The sequence below is a fragment of the Peromyscus maniculatus genome, chromosome 1 (assembly GCF_049852395.1).
Source record: "Peromyscus maniculatus bairdii isolate BWxNUB_F1_BW_parent chromosome 1, HU_Pman_BW_mat_3.1, whole genome shotgun sequence".
Classification (NCBI taxonomy): Eukaryota; Metazoa; Chordata; class Mammalia; order Rodentia; family Cricetidae; genus Peromyscus; species Peromyscus maniculatus.
Genome location: NC_134852.1, coordinates 127595031 through 127609353, shown reverse-complemented (window position 1 = coordinate 127609353; position 14323 = coordinate 127595031). Strand labels below are relative to the sequence as shown.

At 45.9% G+C, this 14323-nt stretch overlaps 1 protein-coding gene across 1 annotated transcript in view; it reads right to left on the bottom strand.

The window, feature by feature from the left end:
- The window catches only part of Xylt1 (xylosyltransferase 1), a 310008-nt gene that overhangs the window by 207208 nt on the left and 88477 nt on the right, over nt 1-14323 (bottom strand). Inside the window, exon 2 of the mRNA XM_042280277.2 lies at nt 7451-7489. Coding sequence (XP_042136211.2) covers nt 7451-7489 — 39 coding nt within the window. The remainder of the gene's footprint in view (nt 1-7450; nt 7490-14323) is intronic.

The window sequence follows — 14323 nt, the reverse complement described above, 5'->3', positions numbered from 1 at the left end:
CATAGCCAAATGTCCTCTGCTGGCCAGCATCACGTTAGTTGAAAACTACTGGCTTTGTGAGGAAGCTCAAGTTCATTTGCACAGCAGTCTATAACTTAGCTAATGGCAGCCATCCTCGAGATTCCCAACATCGGTCCCCACACGAGCACAACACACTCAGGTCTTCAAGCTCCCTCCCACTGGACAGTCTTGTGATCAGTTGACCGGATGGCTGGGAATTTAGGTCCCTTCTCTTTCCCTCTCATTTATCTTCCTTCATTCTGGCTTGATAAGGCAATTCCTTATCCGTCTTGACATTATGATGACACAAAGCACTGAAGGAGTTTGAAGCAGCTCACATGGTTTAATTGATCCTAAGGAAAAGTGGCATTATTGTTATAGGCACCCAGACAGATTATGCAAAAGCTTTGGAATGTGATTACTGCCATCTCTTAGCAAGGTTAACTCTTGACTGTGTCAGCTCCAAGCTCAAAACACACCTCCCATGGAGTGTAATTAGCCCAACATTGGAGGGCTGAGGCCGGAGGCTTACGAGGTCAAAGCCAACCTGGGTTATATAATGAGACTCTTTCCTCTGTATCAGTAAAAACAAAATAAAAAAACTCTCACCTCCCCAGAGAGACTTTGCTGAGCAAATCCCTCTTGCCCACCTACTCTCATATATGCACGAGTGGCTCATTCCCTTGACTATGGCTACCGATGTTAAGGGCATGATCATACGTTGCACATTTCTCATCTGATTCTCCCAACATGATGCTCCAGGCAGAAGCCTTCTGCCTCGCTTACTGTCACATCCTTGATGTCTCACACAAGGCTGGCCTCTGCGTGGCCTCAGAGCTATTTATTGAATAAGCCAAGATGAATGGATTACACAGTATAATTTTTAAGCTTTCATTCCCTTTCACATTCCCTGGCTTTGTTTGTAATCCTCCTGGCCTTAGTAACATCTTTAAATAATGTGACTGTCACTCCCTCCCTCCATGCCCCCACTTAGCTGATCAAAGGAATTCAAGCACCTGGTTAGATTTGAAAACTGAACAGTCAGTCACTTCCCTCCTGCTGCCCTTGATCTCCAAGGCCCTGAGAGATCTCCATGCAAATGAAGTTCTGTTCCCTTCCAAGTGAGCCAACCTCAGAAATACCCAGATTGACAGATCTTTACAAAAGAGCTCCTTCAAGACAACTCCCCAGGTGTCTCTGCATTGGAGCAGGAACCATTTACTAATCAACAGAGGGGCCTTGGGGGTAGGAGTCAGCATGTGGAGCAGGTGAAATTAAATGACAAGAGGCCATGACAATTGGAGAAGGTTCAGAAATGATAGTCCCCCTTGAGGATCAATGAAAAAGAATCAAATAAAGCATTCAGATTTATCACAACATTATTGATGTTCAGGGAGACAGTCTATTTTTTGTTGTTCTGAAATGAATTTTTTTGATTGTGTCTGTAGCTCAAGCCATTTACCCACAGGCCCTATGGCAGCCTGTGTGACAAAAATAAAAGAATAAAAATACTCTTTGAGTACAGCAGTCCCTCTATCTATCTGTCTATGTATGCACCCAGCCATGCATCTATTTGTCATTATCTATCTATACATCTATTTGTCTACAACCATCCAGCCACATGTCTCTCCATCATCACCTCTACCTACGTATAGAAGTACAGCTGTGGATACTTGTGTAAAGCATTCCCTCTGTCTATCTATCCATCCATCTAGCCATCTACGCATATATCTTCTGTCTGTCTACCTATGCATCTGTCTGTCTCTCTGTCTGTCTATCTGTGGTGGTTTGAATGAGAATAGCATCCATAGGCTCATGTATTTGAATACTTAGTCCCCAGTAGGTGGAACTGTTTGAAAAGGATTAGGAGGTGTGGCCTTGTTGGAAGAGCTCTATCACTGAGGGCAGGCTTTTAGGTTTCAAAAGTCTATGTCATTCCTGGTGTGACTGCTACCTCAGGCTTCTGAATCAAGAAGTAAGCTCTCAGCTACTAATCTAGCATTATGCCTGCCTGTCTGTGGCCATGCTCCACTCCATCATGGCCCAAATATACTCTTTCTTCTGTAACAGTGGTTCTCAAACCATAACTCTCACTATCAGATAAGATTGGGTTAGACTTGCAGTGGTTCTCAACCTGTGGGCTGTGACCCCTTTAGGGTCTCAGATATCCTATATATCAGCTATTTACATTGCAGTTCATAACAGTAGCAAGAATACAGTTATAAAATAGCAACAAAATAATTTTATAGTTGGGGGTCACCACAATGTAAGGAACTGTTATTAATGGGTAGCATCTCTAAGAAGGTTGAGAGCCTCTGTTTCATATGTTGCCTTAGTCACAGTGTCTATTTGCAGTATAGAATAGTAAGTAAAATGCTGTGGATATTGTTCTGTATAAATAAAACACTGATTGGCCAGTGGCCAGGTAGGAAGTATAGGCAGGACAAGGAGAGAGGAGAATTCTGGGAAGTGGAGGGCTGGGTCAGAGAGACACTGCCAGCCGCCGCCATGACAAGCAGCATGTGAAGATGCCGGTAAGCCATGAGCCACATGGGAAGGTATAGATTTATGGAAATGGATTAATTTAAGCTATAAGAACAGTTAGCAAGAAGCCTGCCACAGCCATACAGTTTGTAAGCAATATAAGTCTCTGTGTTTACTTGGTTGGGTCTGAGCGGCTGTGGGACTAGTGGGTGACAGAGATTTGTCCTGACTGTGGACAAAACTCTAACTACAGTAAGACACTATCTACCTGCCTGCTATATATCATCAATGTTTGGCTGTCATCTATGTATCCATATATTCATCCATCCACCCTCATCTAAGTACATCCATAGATAATGGTTTATAAACATCAGAACTGGTATGTCTGGCTTAGTCTAAGCATTAGTAAATCTTTCTACTGATCACAGCAATTGTATTCTCTACCCTAATAAAACAGAGACTGCAAGAAAATATTCTGATGTCATATGACCCTGAGCCTGACACCCAATCACTGCTGTATCTCTTTTGTGGGACCTTGGGTAAGTTATCTGACTTTTAAGACCCTTAAGTGCCTCATCTGGAAACTGAATCTAATAATAGTGTGAGTGGTAATATGATTGACAATAATGATTCCAAACCACCAACCAAATTTAAAGTCCTTTCAGATTTTTCATTTCTAAGTCATCTGGTTCTCAGGTACTTTCAGCCAGACAGCAGATTAGTGGTCATTACTGCCAAGCAGAGCTTACTTGAAACATCCACAGGAGCCATGTGCTACAGGGAGGTCTGACACCAGAGACTTGGACATTACTCGCTCCTTCATGATATTAACCTATTAAGCAGAGAATCCTATTGCTGCCAGCAGGTGCAAAGTTCCACCATGCTGATGGCAGAGGGCATAAGAAGACCCTCAGAGTTCAACTGATACATCTCCCCAGCTCCACATAACTATGTGAAGGCAGATATACCAGGCCACATGTGAAAGTCTCCTGTAATTATTATCAGGGAGAGTGAGCTGTAGGAAGTAAGTGGGTATATTGGTGGCCTGGGATCCTGTTCAACCTGGACTGTCAGCAAAGCCATATTGCACATGTGTGATGTAAGGACAAGGCTCATGGTGATATCTAACATACACCTGGGATCTTGGACTCTAAGACACAGCAGGCAATCCCAAAGGGAGCAGAAAGGGCATTATGGGAGGAAGAGGGAACCTGGCCAGGGCTCAAAATTCATATGAATGCTGCCTCTGCAGGGTGAGCTCTTCCAAGTCCTCCACACCTATCATCTTGCTCATGGCACATAGGTAACATTTAGGACATTACTTTTTTTTTTTTAACCAGAAAATCTAGCTAGCCTTTTTATCTGACTTACTGCATGGAGGGCAGCTGGGCAGAATCTCATTGTATATTCTGTGATGGGCTGAGGCCTAGTACCAAATCACATATGGCTTTGGGGCAAGTTACAAAAAAAACATTCACACTTTATTTGTGTTCTAATGCTGTGTGTGTGTGTGTGTGTGTGTGTGTGTGTGTGTGTGTGTGTGTGTGTAGAAGCCAGTGGTCAACCTGAGAGTCTCAGATTGGCCTCTAGCTCATCAAGTAGTATATGTTGTCTGCCCAGTGAGCCCCAGGGACCCACCTGTCTCTGCCTTTCAAGTTCTGGAATTAGAGGAGCCCTGCAATGTCCAGATTTATTTTCCTGATGTGGGTTCTAGAGAAAGCCCTTTACCCACTGATAAATATCTTCCCACCCACTACAATGTCTCTCTAACACAAAAAATCTGAAGTCATAAAGACAATACCCTACAGCTCCTCTCACACCCCAAAGACCATGAATCGGGTGAGACTGATGGGGGAATTGCTGAAGACTAATGGAACCCTTCCCTAAAGGTGTGTGGTATTGATGTCAAAAGTGTGTTTTGCGCCACCACCCTGGAGCTCACAGAACCTTAACAGTGGCCACTGTGTAGGGGCATTGCCCTCTCATAACATGCTTTCCAAAGCTATGGGGCACCCGCCATTCTTCCCATGGAGGTTCTGAAGAGATGACTGGATGTCCAGAGCAAAGGACATGGGGTGGTCAAGTGCAGGGGAGAAGAGCTGGCTTCTGGTGCTCTGGACATGGAATGCTTGTCCACAGCTTTCCTGAAAAGAACAATTTCTGGGAAAGGGTTGAGCAAGGAGAGGAGAGTTATCACTCCACAGTCCACCTCACAGCCTACCCTGGGAGTTATCTTATGACCCAGGGTAGACAGGGAGGCAGATACTTCCCAAAGTGGGACACATACCATCTGGGAATTCACAGAAATGGTTTTGGAGGATACCCAAAGGAGTGCTATAACTTTATTTTTGTAATTTAGAATTTACTCAATATGATGCAAATATATGTATAGAGATGTGCATTGTGTAGATACATATACACACCTACATACACACAGGCATAGCTCTTCAATGTTGTGCTTTTACTAATACTACTGATGATACAATGTCTTTAAACTTTGATCCTACTGGAACCTTGGATAGGCTCTTTGCCATTGTGGGAAATAATTATTTCCCATGTGGAAGCCATGGGTCAACCTCAGATACTGTTAGATACTATTCCCCAGGTGCTGTTTTTTGTTTTGTTTTGCTTTGTTTTAAGACAGAACCTCTCACTGGCCTGAAGCTTGTAATGTACTGGCTGCTTATGTATTAATGAGCTCCAACCCCATCACTAAAGGATGAACTGGTCCCCCTGTATAAGACAACCCTACGTGTCTTCATGACCTTCGCAAATATCCTTTGAGCCTTAAAATTATGCCCAGATTGAGACCCACTAGCTTAGTATGGTTTTTAGAGTCGAGTGAATTTCATTAAGGAAAAAACAGTTAGGTAACTTAATTTGACAGGTAAGATTTCCTTATAGAGACAATGAGTGGATTGTTTCTAGGTATACTCTAAAGGGCTGTGCAAAGAATGAGCAAAAGCGGAAGAGAGGACTCAGAATCCTTCTCCTCCTCAGAGAGGTCCCATCTGTCCTGTTCTGCCATCCCTGGGGCCTGCTCCTCCCTAGGGCAGTTATAGTGGTGCGCACCGTGGGACAGGAGGACAGACAAGCACAGAGAAACCCTGAGAATCCATTTCCCTGTAGTTTATGGGCTTCTTAGTAGTTAGGCCACCTTGAGGCTAGGTGGGTTTGTGACTTCCCTCTCACTCCTTGGGAAGACTCAAGCAGAGATGCTGATGAGTGGCCAGGATCCAGGGCTGGGGGAAGGCAGGGGAAGGCAGGGGAAGGCAGGGGAAGACAGGGGAAGGCAGGGGAAGGCAGGGGAAGGCAGGTGGTATTTGCCAGCATGCTGCAGAAATCCCCCAAAAGCTGTTACTCATCCATGAAATGTTCAATACGTTTTTAATGTGTCTGACACCTGGAAAGTGCTCTCTCTGGGGTTCCAAAGGGGGTCCAGCCTGTCTTCCTTTTCTCTTTCCTGTCTAACCAAGCCATGGAGCTAAGGAGGCCATCCATTCAGAGACACATCACTTTCAATGCCGGTAGGAAAGGCTGCGATGCTTTGGTATAAGAGAGTACACAAGTGCTCCATGAACCTCTGGTGTTCTGATTACTTCCTGAGGCTCTCACTAGGACTCTCCCAGGTGGCATGTTTTAGATGGAAAAGGAATAACTTGGAGGGTAGACAGCCTCACCAATGCCACAAGGCTAGAAGACATAGAATTGTATTCTACCTCGGTCTCACAGGTACCCACAAAGAAGACATAAAGGGCAGGCCGTATCTTCCTTCTCTGAACCCATGGGTCATCTGTCCCACACAGAAATACCATTGCTATCTAGATCATTCAGAATGTTCCCAAGCAGATGTAAGTGTAACTTCCTGCCCTGGGAGCTGGGTCTTGCTATTACAGTGTCATTGAAGGCCGATTAATGGAAAGCTGTTGTTTGCCAGCCAAAAGACTGGCATCTGTCTCTCAGTAGAGACATGCTACTGTCTGATCCCTTAAGAGTTAATCCAGTTGGGATGGCCAATTACCTCGTCAAGAGACCACCCTTCAGAAAGGCAACTCACCTTAAGCCACACTAAAGCGATAGGAGGAATAATTAACCCTTTAATGAGATAATGTACTTTTTTTCTTCCCAGATTTTCCGCCCCTTAATGCAATCCCTACAAGCCACCAAGCAGTTCCTTTGGGTCTGCCCGCCTTTATCAGTCAGGACTCAGAACAATGTCTTTCCCTCTTTCTTCTCTGTTGTCTTATTCTTTCAGGTACCAACCAGAGCCCCAACACTCTATCTCTGGTACTCTGGGTTTTTTCCACTCTTGGTCTGAAGGCTTTTCCCCACTGTGTGGCTGCTTGTCCATCATGTGGCTGACCTCTGTGCTGGCTTACCTCAAAAGGCATGTCCCTTTCTCTTCTCTGTTTCTCTCTTCAGGGCAGCTGCCAAGCTTCACAGCTTGCCTACCTGAGAGCTTTCTTATAAACTCTAATAAAATTGTTCCCAAGCTTCTATTTGAGTCCATTCTTAAATTCTTTTTGTTAACAAAGCTAATAATCTCAACAGGACCCCCAATTTCCCTTGCAGCACTGGTGACTCTAGCAGGATTCCCAACATTTCCAGTGGCACTGTGCACCAACCACCAAGGAACAGAGCAGTGGAACAGTACCACCTATGACCAGATATTCCCCTGTCTCCACTCTCCCTTTGCAGTCACCTGCTTGGGATCACAGGTAGGGGATGCCTTCAGTGACCTGTCTGTGTGTATGTGAATGTATGCAGAATTCCACACACATATGTACAATCAGCCAGTGTGCTTGCATCTGTCTGTGCATACCACACATGCAAATGAGGCAGGAGGGCATTGTGATATGCCTGTCTGTCCCCTCTGTGTCCCACAGGGCTCAGAAGACTACCACAAAGCATTGGTCATGGAACCTCAAGGTAGAGATAATTGGCAAAGACCACAGGAGGCACTCACCTGGGTCTCTAGGGTGATCAGTGGACTCGGGTGTGGATCCTGTGGGGAGAAAGGAAAAAAAAACACTCATAAATGGTGAGATGAGGCAAGTCAACTTCCAACCTGAACACCCCTTTCAACCCAGTTTGATATCCCAGTCGGGTGGGATCTGTCAGACTCTGTCTCCTCCATTCTCTGAGGATGCCAGAACTTGACCCAGTCTGCCCCCTGCTGAATCCCAGTACTCCTTTCCATATCTAAGGGATGAAAGAGGCCCGAGATTGCCCATAAGAAGACCAGCAAAACAATGAGGTGCCAAGAAGGAGGATGAGAGGAGGATCAGTCTGTGAAGTGCTTGCTCCACCAGCACTGGCATGAAAAGCTAGGAAGGGGGTGCGCACTTACAACCTTAGAGCTGGAGCACAGTGCCAGGCAGATTCCTGGGGATCACTGCCTGCCAGCCTAACCTATTTGGTGAGCTCAGGGCCAGTGAGACACCCTATCGCAAAAAAAATGGTGAATGGTTCCTGAGGACTGATACCTGAGATTGTCCTCTGACACCCACACATTTGTACCAGCACACACACATGTACCATGCACCATAAGGTATCCATAAGAATGTGTACCCATGTGTGTGCATGCTCACATGCGCACATGTGCACACACACACACACACACACACACACACACACACACCTATAAACATGTATACACACATTAAAAAAGAAAAAGCACCTTTTCTATTCATCTCCAGTGTGTTCAATGCTCCCTGCTCCATCCCACATGAAAGAATTTGGATCCATAAGAGAAATAGACATAAATACAAAGTTCTGGTTCATAACAAGGTTGTGAGATTATGTCTAATCTTACAAGAATGAAAGACAGAAAAGGAGGAGCCGATTCCTGTGTGAGTAGCACATTCCAGCAGGCCAGGAAAGATCTTTTCAAGCCACTGAAACATCCCATTCACTCAGTCTTGACAAAAGCCAATTGACTGGGGATGCTGGGTGGTAAAGTCTGGGGTCATTAAGCATGAATTCTGGGTTGGGGGAGGGACAGATGGAGGAGGCAAAGACTAATAGGAGGTGATGGCATTTCTCTCCCCAGCGGTTTCCGAGGAAAACAGGAAACCCAGCACGTAAAGGCTATTTTTGTCTACACCATATCTGCTCGGAACTTAACCATCATATGTGTTCATGATTCTGGGAAAACCACTTTTGGCCACCTCTACAGAGAATGACCATGCTTGTAAGGCCCTGGGTAGAAATCCAGTTTGAAGTTTGGCTCTATCAAAGCAGATTTTCCAATACAGGCTTCTAGGAAGCCATGAAAATGAGCACCAGGGTACCCTTCTTTAAGTGCTACGAATAAAGGGAGAGTGAAGAAAAACTGTAGAAACACTGTAACATTCTAACTCCTGTTGGAGAGGAAGGACGGTTTGTTTGTTTTCGGAGGGAGGGAGGGAGAGAGGGAGGGACGGAGAGAGAAGAGAAACAGGATTAAACATAGGGCCTCGTATGTGCTACCACCCCTCTCTTTGTGTTTTAAGGTAGGATCTGAGTAAATTGCTTGGGCTAGCTTTCTGGAATTCACTGTATCCCAGGCTGGCCTTGAGCTTGTATTCCTCTTGCCTCAGTTTCCTAAATTGCTAGGCTCACAGGCTTTCATCATCAGGTCTGATTCCACTTGCTTCCTTTAAACATGTCTTATATTGTTTTATTATTTTCTGAGATAAGGTCTTTCTGCATAGCCCAAGCTGGCCTGATACTTGCTATGTAGCCCAGGCTCAACTCAAACCCATGACCATTATTTTACTGGGATTATAGGAACACACTAGCAGACCACCCCACTTGCTTTCTTGATCCCTCTTTGGCAATTATCTTCCTCGTGGCACATTTGAGGTATAGTCTCAGGCACATTTTGACCTCTGGACTTTCCGTGAAGGTGAAGAATTCGTCCTCCCCCAATTCTGGGTTTTGAGTCCAAGTCCCAGCACTTCCCTGGCACAGCTCAGGGATGTTGCCAAGGAGACACCTCACTCATGCTAGTTTTCATACCAGCAGCGCCCAGTTAGTCTTTGCACCCAGGAGAACTCTAAGGGAAGCTTTTCCTTCACGCTACCACATTGCTAAGCTGACCCACAAGGAACCAATGAGGAGTCTCGGAGAAACAGCTCAGGCCTTCCCACCACAGCCTCTCCTGCCCTTTGCCCAGGATAGCATTCAGCTATGACCCACCAGAACTCAATGTGTGCTGAGCTACTTAGGGTGGGGGACCCAGCCTCACTATTCTACCTAACCTTACAGAGGCCCCTCTAGCCTTAGTATTTGTATGATCAATGATATGCAATGCTGGAGAGCTGAGCCTGGCTCCCCGTGGAGCAGCCATACAGGGCAGGACCCAGTTTACTCTTCCAGAGGCAGATCCATCCTCCCCATCTGTGGCTGGCAGCAGACCCCGGGAGCAGCAGACCCTGCGTAGCAGGCTCTGACCCACACTGTGAGAGCACATAGGCCCCTTCTTCATGTCACCATCAGCCCGAGCCTGCTTATCTATTCGAACTGTTCCTCTGCCCATATTCATTGAGATTTGAGTCAGGAGAGAAGGAGCCATAGCTCAGTCTCAAAATTAGCCACCTTCTCCAAAGCCAAATTCTAGCTAGTGCTGCACGGGGCATTGGGTGAATGCCCAGATTAATTAAGTTGTGCTTCACGGCCCATTTGGCTATTGTGTGGGGCTTATGCTTCGTTGCTCAGAATCCCAAGACAGCGAAGAAAGGGGGAATGCCATCCTGAACCCCTAAGAACAACTTCACTGGGAAAGACCTTCCTTGGAAAGCCAACGGAAAATCTCTGCCAACTATGTGGATGATACCAAGTGACTGGTCCCTTGACACAGCACAGCATCTACTCTTTATCTGGAGTTCCAAAATCACAGACCCTGTCACACACAGTCAGGAGTCCAAGGTTTATTTCAAAAGCTTCTGGGACAGGGAGCACAAAGGGTCCTTATTTAGCATCTTAATTAACTGGCCAGGAAGAGGATGAAGCGCTCACAAGGGGCCTGTGTCATTAACACGCGGCTGTTCTCATGCCAACCACACTTTCTTCTCCTCCCTGGGTGCACACTGGAAATGTGAGACTCTCCCTAAGCAGCTTGGTCCTGAGGACTCAAGGTATGACTGCATATCTGTGAGGTCTCACTCACAGTAACAACCTCCTTAATTGGAAAGGCTAACGAAGTGGAACTGGGTCAATGATGCCATCTGCCTAATCCATCGTGTCTGTCTAAATTGGGACTCTTAGGTTTACAGTAGAGTAAATTCCTGTCTGTCAGAGAGAAGGCTTCAGGAGACCAAAGGGGAATTTGCAACGTGCTTGCTGGATCCAGTGGAGTGCTTCTGGAATTGTAATGAGGATGTCAGGACCACAGAACCTCCGATGCTAAGGGAAGCCCTGATGGCACCTACTGCAGTGAGACGTTGGAGAGGGCAACTGGGGGATGGGGGAGAGTGAATTAGTGACCCTCATTCCTTACTGATCCCTCTGTGGTTGTGGGACTTTGGGGTGCATTGCAGCACACTTCCCTACCTCTTCAGCTTGGCCATGGTCACCTCACTTGACACACTGGAAGTTTATCAGAACATGACATACACAGAAGTACAAGATATGCTTGAACATGACCTTCTGTGGTTTTGTCATCTCAAGGAGAGTATGGCTCAGGTGGCCAACTGGTGCAAGGGAGCGAAGAACCACATGGAGAGACATGGAACCAACGTGCAGCTTAGACTAAGCCTAACCTAGGTCAATGGACCTCCAACCAACAGAAAGTATGGAGAAAATACAGGCCTGCTGTTTTCATTCACTGAGTTTGGGGTAATTTGTTACATAGTATGACTGTGGTCATATCTAACTGGTATACTTTCGAAACACTGACCTTGAAAGAACTAAAACGTTTGGTCATAAACCCCCACAATCTTGGAACTCACTTTTCTTAAGCCTACAAATGCATTCAAAGGAAAAAAAACTGAAATAACTATAATGAACAGCTATCATTTATCAGGGTTGGACTCCCTGCTAGCTGCACCATGACATGAAGCAGGATGGGCTTGGCCATGAGGGTCCTGCAAGGCCCTTGAGTTTGCCTTCTACATCCTACAGGATTTTTCAGAAGGAGTCTTAGAGGCCAATAACCACTAGAGGAGACAACCACTGAGGATTCTCTTTCCCCGGGAGCACATAGCTTCCATTCCCCGGGTTTATTAACTTTACTACTTAATCAAGGCTTAGAACAGCCAAGCACTACAATATCAACATTTCCTGTTCATAATGCTTGGGACCAGAAGCGATGATGGAATTTTGAGCATCCGCAGTTGGGACATGAACAGACCTGATGTTGTTTTCGGATTTCAGAGCACTGTAGGCTTGGAAGGTAGGGGATGCTCACATACAACAGAAGCTGATATTTGGTGAACTCTTTCCACATTCCAGGTCCTGGACTTGCCTCCTATGCAGCCATTATCTCATTTTCCCCTGTAACAGCCCTCCGATGGATAAGCCAGAGAAGCCAGAACAACCTGTTCAAGGTCACACAGGAGAGTCACCAGCCACAGATGGTCCTCTTTCTCTTATAGCAACTCATAGTGACTATAGCCCAACTTGGAAAAAGCCACCTTGCACTTTGATTCATGTCTACCAGAGACATACATTCAGCAATAAGCCATACCATCTCAACGAACACCAGACCTCCCTTTCCCCCTCATACACACTTTGGCATCTGTATACATGTTGTTTTAAGATCAGAGATTCCATTGAGAGAAATGACCACAGGTACCATGACGGAAAATGAAACCCGATCTCTGCCCTCTGCAGAGGGAACTTGAGGAGTTAGCCAGATCAGGCCACATGCACTTACTGAGTTCTATGCCAGCAGCTTGTGCTGTGCCACCCGGACACCACAAAGAAGCCAGGCATGAGTCAGAGAGATTCTGTGTGCACTTGCCTCTGGCTAACTGTTCAATCAGAGGAGAGTCAGATTACAGTCTTAAGAGAAATGAAACTCATCTGCCCATCACAAGTCTTGTTCATAAGAACAGGAAGCTGAACTCAAACATTGTCTACTCCATGGAGACCAAAGGCCAGATTCTAACAAGAAATTAAACTTCAGGGGAGAAAGTAGGGAGGAGGAAGGTGTGCCTTAAAACCCCAGGTATCACCAGGCATTTCTGGGTTTTTGGTTTTGCTCTATGGACATCACAGGCAGTTTGTTATTGGATGTTAGGCAATGGCTTGGGGTGGAGGTGACAATGACTCATGTCTTCCACATAAGACCTATGAAGTCAATGGGCCCTTACAGTACACTCTGTGTCTCAGCCATTCCCATGAGATGTGTCTGAAGACTAGCTTGGCTTGCACTCAGTATGAACCCTATGATTGTGGGTAGAACTGAAAAACTTCTACCATGGAGATGTGCTTTAAGTGGGGGCAGACCTCAGCTGGTACAGTGCTTACCATCATGCACGAGGCTATAGGTTTGACTGTCAGCACCATATAGCCTGGGTGTGAAGTTACATGCCTGCATTCCCAGCATGTGAAAGCTAGAGGAAGATTGAAAGTTGGTTCAAAGTCAACCTCGGATACATAATGAGTTCAAGGCCATCCTGAGCTACATAGGACCTTGTCTTAAAAAAAAAAAAAAAAAAAAGTGGCTTGGCTTTAGTTATCTAGCACCAGGGACCTGTGCAGATCCTGGAGCTCTTCCTGGGATCACAGATAGAGAAGGATGAAAAGCTTCACCCCCAAACACCCAACACTCCAGAAACACAGGCTTGCCAGAAGCCACTGGGTGGAAGCTGAGTTTGGACACAGGTCAGAAGCCCTCTGTGTCACTCTCCTCATTGCTGTGACAAAATGGCCACAGAAGCAAAGGAGAGAGGAAGCTTTCTCCTGGCTCAGGGTGGTCTGTGAGAACACAGGGACGGCACAGTGGAGTTCATGGGATCTTGGTGGACTTAATGAGAAAAAGGCTAAGAAATAAGCCTCACATGCTGCTCCCCCCCCCCCCCGCCACCCCACAATCCACTTTTTTTCAGCTAGGCTTTGCCTCCAGAAGGTTCCACAGCCCCACAAAACAGTTCCACCCCTGGGGATCAAGTCTTCCAACATATGAGGTTGTGGAGGATATCTCACTTCCAAATCAAAATGCATTCAAAGGACACTTTAGTTATATGGACACAAGTCAGAGCCTGGCACAGGGCAAAGGACACTCAGGGGAAGAGAGGGAAGGTCAGAGGTAAGCTCTGAATTCAAATCATGCCTAACCACTCTATTAGTTTGCTTGATTTGCCACAGCAACACATGGACTGGTCAATACAAACATCATATATTCATTTCCTCACTATTCTAGGGTCTGAAGCCTTGCTGTGGGATGTCTTTCTGTAGGCTGTTAATGTGTGTTGCTCTGATTGGTTGATAAATAAAACGCTGATTAGCCAGTAACCAGACAGGAAGTATAGGCAGGGCGAGCAGGTAAGGAGTATTCTGGGAAGAAGGGCTGAGTCAGGAGTCACCAGCCAGACACAGAGGAAGCAAGATGTCAAGGCAGAACTGAGAAAAGGTACCAAGCCATGTGGTTAAACATAGATAAGAAATATGGATTAATTTAAGTGTAAGAGCTAGTCAGTAATAAGCCTGAGCTAATGGCTGAGCAGTTATAATTAATACAAGCTTTTGAGTGATTATTTTATAAGCAGGCCACAGAACTGTGGGGGCCTGGCGGGACTGGAGAAACCTTCCTACTACAAAGCCCTAAGTCAAGGTGGTTTGCTTTGAAGGATTCTCTGCTCGCTTACAGAGGCCCCTTTTCCTACCCTTGCATGTGGCTTTTGTTCTAATG